This window comes from Cynoglossus semilaevis, chromosome 8, assembly GCF_000523025.1.
Source record: "Cynoglossus semilaevis isolate Cse_v1.0 chromosome 8, Cse_v1.0, whole genome shotgun sequence".
NCBI lineage: Eukaryota > Metazoa > Chordata > Actinopteri > Pleuronectiformes > Cynoglossidae > Cynoglossus > Cynoglossus semilaevis.
The window spans coordinates 15,214,681-15,221,328 of NC_024314.1; the positions used below are offsets into that span (position 1 = coordinate 15,214,681).

Genomic DNA, 6,648 nt, shown 5'->3' on the forward strand with positions numbered 1-6,648 from the left:
GCTCATATGAAGAATGCAGGTCCAACCTGGACCATAACAAGAAGACTGGAAAGTCAGTGAAGCCCTGGGACTTTTCTCCAGGTCTGATCTTCTTCAGACTTGACAACTTCATGAACAGGATTGAGACCATTAAGGTATGAAGCATCTTCTAAGTTGATTTGGAAGTGGACCAGCCGATTGTCTGCTGTAAAGACTCCAAATGTCTCCGCAGGAGGTCCTGCTCACAGCTGTGGACCTGCTGAAGATGGAGAAGATGGTGATTGGAGGAGTCAGAGGGCGAGCTCTCAGCCATCAGGTCCAGATGCTCCACCAGGAGTTTGTAGATACCTACAGGGTCTTTACAGAGAAACCTCATGACTGCCTCGACCTGCACAACAAGGTACCTTCAGACGTTCAGCTCAAAGGATTGGAGTGTTGTCCACGTTTGTAGATGAAGAAGCTCAGTTTAGTTCCTCTGTGTTTCTGCTGACGTCGTGCATCGTTGTTCAGTGAAGGACGAACTGAGGAACGTGTCTTCTCTGGTTTCAGTCCCTGATCTTTGTCCCCTGCAGGAGTTTGAAGAGGATGTGAGCTTCTTCAGACTGAGGGTAGAGGACATGGAGCGGCGTCTGGGGGCCATCTTCTGTCGGGCTTTTGACGACGCCCCAGGTCTCGACTCTGCCTTCAAGGTCTGTTAGTTTTTCCTCAAACTGGATCAACCTTAAACATGTCTGCATCTTCTTCACCAGCCTCTGGTCTCTGCAGGTTTTAGACATGTTTGGCAGTTTGCTTGAGCGTCCCCTGGTGGCTGCACATGCTGTGGACAGACTCCCCCTCCTGGTCATCATGTTTGAGAAGGAGCTGGATGACTGTAAAGTGATCTACAACAAATACTTCCATCTGATAGAAGAGCTGGGTGAGGTTCAGGAAATAGATCGGTTCAGTGAGAAGAAGTTCTACTGAATGATGGTTCTGATGGTTCTTCATCCTCAGGTTCTTCTTCTGTCAGCAAGAACATGCCTCCAGTCTCTGGAGGACTGAGGAGGGTCCAGGAGCTTCAACGACGAATCCAAGCCAACTTTTCCAAATTTGAACACTCCCCCTACAAGTGAGTCTCCCCCCCAATTTTCCCCTTCATCTTTGTCCCAGTCCCTTCCTCCCCCCTCCACCTGCCCATGGTGCTCCATGCTCCTCCTGGACCTCCCCCCTCATCACAGGAGCTGCTGAAGTTAAAGTTGATGCCTGGTTTGATCAGATCTGATCTTTTCAGCAGATGTCTGGAGTCTGCAGAAGGAGTGAAGGTCCTTGAGAAGCACCAGGAGATGATCCAGCTGCTCCAAAGGTTTGTGTTCCTTGTGTCTGTCTGAATGTTTACCATGTTCTCCCAAAGGTAAAGAACCAGTGGTTTGACAAGGGTTGAAGTCGTAGTACATTTTCTACATGAACTTCTTCAAACACTCACAGTCAGATGTTTGACAAAATCTACCATTATTTTAAAAAATCCCAATGCTAATGTTCAAGGACATTCAAGCACCCCCAATAACCCTGTTATTATAACCCCTCAGTCCAAATGCAGCTAATGGCATGTAACAGCGCCCTCTGGTGCCTCAAAGTTAACTAAGACTTTTCAAAGTGGACCTGATAAAGCTGTTCCAAATCTTCATCTTCATCAACATCATCACCTTCATCATCCTCTTCCTCACCATTGTTACCTTCATCTCCTCCCACTCGGAGCAGATGATGATCTCACTTCACTCCCAGCTCAGACAATAATACACATTATTGTAGACACACATACACAGAGTGTGTGAGCAGAGCTGTGGTGGAGTGGTGCTGACCCCTGCAGACAAACAAAGAAACAGTGTGATGGATGATGGGGTCAGGGGTTTGATTACCCCTGAGTGTGGAGCAGGAAATGAAGGCGCAGAACAAATTTAATAAAGAGGAAACACAGCTGTAGTTCTCATCATTAACACACACACACACACACACACACACACAGTGATAGAGCTCAGCTATCATCACACACTGCTGTCCATGATGTTGGATGTAATAACAGAGAGGCCACACCAGTATACACTCTTAATGGGTTATCAAATGACTGATCTTCCTTCTTCATAGATCATCTTCCTGGATCTCCTCCAGTTCTATGAAGATGATTTATGGAGAAGATCCAGATGAAGGACTGAGCGTCATTCCCGTCTGTGTGTTTCCAGGTTCTCCAATAGTCTGTTCCAGACCTGGGCGGTAACGGTCGAGCAGATTTCTGAGTCCAATCTGGAGCAGCCGCTGATCTGCAGAGACGCAGCCACTCAGATGATCACAGTCAACTTCACTCCACAGGTGTTGTAGAACTGACCCTGGATCAGCAGAGTCTGGTTCTGCTCTACCTTACTGCTTCATCAGTCCTAAAGTCAAGACCTGATCCTGATCCTTAAGATCGGTTCTATCTGAGTTCATATTGATGTCTTTGAAGACATGTTCACTGATGTTCTCTTATCATTTGTACTTCACTGAAAACACCAGCAGAACGTAGAACAGAACCTCTAACTCTGTTCTCTGTATTTTTTCTTAAACTGATTTGTTTTTAGCTCCAACCAATCAGGATGTGACTCTGTTTTCCTACTCCTCAGCTGAAATCGGTTCTAAGGGAAGTAAAGTACCTGTTGGATCAGCAGACTTGGGCGGTCCCTGAAATGGTGATGCAGATTTACACCAGCAGGGGGCAGATGATGCAGCACGTGTCTAACTTAGAGCTGACTGCAGGATTTTACAACAAGGTAGGAGAAAAAAAACCTTTCTTATTGTTTAAATCAATCAAGTATCTGCAGTACAGGAACAATCAGTACTAGAACTTCCCAACTGTGAACAAAGTTTGGTTTGTTGTTTTAGACTTTCATTCATTAATCTTTTTTTTTTTCATCTTCAACAATTTTTAGTTGAAATTTTCCTCACAGAGTGAACATCGGTCCTACATCGATGTTTCTGAATACGTGTTAGTGTGTGAGAACATGTGGAACCAACAACATAGAACAAGTTCAAAGACATCTGGTTCTATGTAGTTTGGATGTCAGAAGATTAAAAAGGGACCTGCAGCCGAGGTGGAAAAACCTTCAGCACGTCCTGCTCTGAGACAGGGTCAGGACCCGGTTAGGTTCCATTCTGTTTTCCCAAGTCTGAAAAGAACTGTTCTGTGTTTGCAGGTGCTGCAGACAGTGGTGGAGGTGGAACGTCCTCTGGTTCAGGATCGACTCAGAAACATTGATGCTCGACTCAGAGAAGCCCAGGAGAACCTGAAGTGGAACAGCCCAGGTGTGGACTCCTTTCCTCTCTTTTCCTCTCCTGTTCTGTCCTCTCCTGTCCTCCACTCTCCTCACTCCTGTGTCTCCCCCATCCATTCTGCTGCTGTAGGCGTCTGGCAGTACATCCAGGAGGTGCGAGATTCTGTCTGTGACCTGGAGCACCAGCTTCAGAGAAGCAAAGACAACGTGGAGGAGATCCAGAAGATCCTGAGATCCTGGGTGGTTCCTCTGTATGGCAGGAAGGAGAATAAAAAGGACTCCCTGCTGAGTCTGGAGGACAGGACCGACAGACTGAACCGGTTTTACTCCCTGATCCGAACCTCAGGAGAGAAGATCCACTTTCTGCTGAAGGTAGATCCACACACACCCTCCACACATTGATGGCCTCCACGATGGACCTTCTCATCCACACCTCTCTGTGTGTCAGAATAATCTGGACCTGTTTGGAGCTGATCCGTCCTCAACAGAGTGGAAGGCGTACGTGGACTACATTGATGACATGGTCCTAGATGGGTTCTTCATGAGCATTGATTGTTCTCTCAGGTTCTTCTTGGAGAACACAGGTAGGATCTGCTGGTCTTCTCCCAGGATTATTTCATTTGTTTCTGACCCCACATTGAACAACAGTGACTTTCTAGGTGATTTCTGACTTTCTGACCCAACTCTTCTTTTCACATTCAAGGCCCACATGCCTCACCATTCAGCCCACACCTGTCATAGGTATGGGCTGCATCCCTGGACCTTCTCACTCTGTCAGATCTTCTTCATTTTCACCTCTAATCAAATGTCTAACATCTCATCAGATTTAAACAAAATAAAATGTTTAATTATAACAAGAATACAAGTGAATGTTCCCAAAGTGCTTCTCCATGTCAAGGTCATAGGTCACCGACTGTCCTGTAGTCCATAGCCCTAAATGTTTTATCCACAGTCCTGGACCAGGGTCAGGGTCAGGACATAAAACCTCCATTAGTCTGAGATCCAGTTTCCTTTCCTGAATTAATGTTGCTTTTTGTCCCATCTTTCCATCCAGATGAGAATTCTGGTGTCGCTCCTCTGTTTGAGGCTCAGTTGGTCCTGAAGGTTCCTGACATGGTCTTCACTCCTTCTTTGGACTTTGGGGACAAAGGTGGTTTCTTGGAGCTGGTCGAGGCCCTCATAGATGATGTGTTTAGGATCTCCTCTCTAGTTCCACGTCTGGCCCAGCACAAACCTCTGTCCCACTACCAGGTACTGGTGGTTCTGATGGTGTGCCGCCCTGGGCCGGCAGGATATATGAGCATTCAAATGTTCTGTTTGTGTCCTTAGGTGGACATAGAGGACATGCATGACCTAGCGGACATGCGTGGTCTCCTTATGAATCGTGTGCAGAAAGGCATGGTCACGTGCTGTGAGTTCCGAAACTCCCTGAAATGTTACAGCTACCTGTACGTGGATGACCGAGCGGAGTCCATGCAGCAGTTCCTGCTCTACAGCCACGTTCTCACCAGCCAGGAGATCGAAGCTTATGCAGATGACGGAGTTCCGGAGAACCCACCAACTCTCAAGGACTTCAAGGAGCAGATAGATGGGTCAGTGTCAGAGTCAGTTCATCTAAAATCTTCTCTGTTCAACCTGACTAAGATCTTTGTATTTGATTTGAAGTTTTGAGACGATCTACCAAGAAGTCCAGGCCCTGAAGATGGTGCACGTGTTCCACGGCTGGATGAAAGTGGATGGACGAGGTGCCAAGATCTCACTGGTTAATGTCATCAAAAAATGGAGCTTGATGTTCAAACAGCACCTCATCAATCATGTGACCAGCAGGTGGGGCTGTGGTCACATGGCACAAACTTCACACTGTTCTGCACTAGAACTTCTCCTGATGCTAAGATGATTGCTTTCTCAGTCTGTCAGATCTGGAGAAGTTCATCAGACTGACGGAGTCTGGACTCTCCCTGGAGGTGGAGGAAGGAGACTCCGGTCGTCTGGTGGAGGTCATGGGTCACCTACTGGCCGTGAAAGAACATCAGAGCCGTACCGACGCCATGTTTGAACCTCTGCAGCAGACCATCAACCTCCTGAAGGGTTATGAGCAGGAGCTTCCTGAGGTGGTCCACAGGCAGCTGGAGGTCAGGGACCCTTACCCTCAATGTTTCTGTTTCTCATCCTGTGTCTGCTTCACCTCTACCATCCATCTCCTCTCAAATACCTGCAGGAGCTTCCAGAAAAGTGGAACAATGTGAAGAAGCAGACACTGCTGGTCAAACAGCAGGTGGCACCGCTGCAGGCCATGGAGGTGGCCTGCCTGCGCCGTAGATGTGCTTCATTTGACGTGGAACAACACGTGTTCAGGGAGAAGTTCCGCAGTAGCGGCCCCTTCAGGTGCAGTGAATGAGTGAAGATTAAAAAACTGACCACAGAATAAAATCTGAATTTAACCATAAAAATAAAAAACGGTTTCAGCTACAGACCTGCTAACTGCTCTGTCCAACAACACACAGCAGTTCTGTCCAAGGATTTGGTTCTGAATGGACACCAACCTGTGTGTGTCTGAACTCATGTCCATGTGGTTCCTCCAGGTTTGATAGCACCGACCCGTACCAGATGTTGGATATGTTCCACACAGAGATTCAGGAACATGAGCAGGTGATGGCCTCTCTGCTGGAGTCTGCTGGACTCTTTGAGGTCACGGTGTCAGATTTCAAGCAGCTGAAACAGTGCAGGTACTCACTCCAACCCAGGTCCAGGCCTCAAGGTACTGAATGGTACCAGCAGAGATGAATGGCTCTAATCCAGGTTCTTCCTTCAGGAGGGAGGTTGTCCTGTTGAAGGAACTGTGGGACATGAACCTTCTGGTGGAGTCCAGCATGGCCTCCTGGAAGAGAACTCCCTGGAGACATGTCCAGGTGGAGGACATGGACCTGGAGTGCAAACGCTTCTCCAAGGAGATCAAAGCACTTGACAAGGAGGTGAGGAGGGGGGTCAGAGGGGAGGGCAAAGAAATGGGGGCAGGGTCTTCTTCTTTACTGAGTGTGTACTGGTCCAAGCCAGTTGTGAAACAGGAGTAACTGTACTGGAGTGCAGTTCTACTGCAGCTCTGGACCAGGCCGCAGTAGAACTGCACTGAATCAGACCCAGAGCTGCTGTCCTGGTTTCTGTGTCAGTCCTGGTTTTCCTAATTATCCTGGTCACCTGCAGGTCCGAGCCTGGGACGCCTTCACAGGTCTGGACAGCAAGGTGAAGAACCTCCTGACATCACTGCGTGCTGTAGCTGAGCTCCAGAACCCGTCCATCAGAGAGAGACACTGGTACCAGCTGATGAGGGCCACAGGAGTGGAGTGCACCATGGAGCAGGTCAGTAAAGACCAGACCAGTTCATTTGGCT

The 6,648-nt window shown here is 48.0% G+C and overlaps 1 protein-coding gene across 1 annotated transcript in view; it reads left to right on the forward strand.

Annotated features, from left to right (window-relative positions):
- dnah9 (dynein, axonemal, heavy chain 9) overlaps positions 1–6,648 on the forward strand; it is a 51,821-nt gene that overhangs the window by 3,580 nt on the left and 41,593 nt on the right. Inside the window, 19 exon segments of the mRNA XM_025057695.1 lie at positions 1–134; positions 212–379; positions 552–668; positions 745–895; positions 973–1,087; positions 1,250–1,321; positions 2,196–2,322; positions 2,613–2,759; positions 3,183–3,291; positions 3,391–3,632; positions 3,709–3,844; positions 4,315–4,511; positions 4,590–4,852; positions 4,926–5,087; positions 5,170–5,392; positions 5,479–5,645; positions 5,843–5,986; positions 6,073–6,232; positions 6,462–6,617. The exon segment at positions 1–134 is cut by the window's left edge and continues 39 nt beyond it. Coding sequence (XP_024913463.1) covers positions 1–134; positions 212–379; positions 552–668; positions 745–895; positions 973–1,087; positions 1,250–1,321; positions 2,196–2,322; positions 2,613–2,759; positions 3,183–3,291; positions 3,391–3,632; positions 3,709–3,844; positions 4,315–4,511; positions 4,590–4,852; positions 4,926–5,087; positions 5,170–5,392; positions 5,479–5,645; positions 5,843–5,986; positions 6,073–6,232; positions 6,462–6,617 — 2,990 coding nt within the window.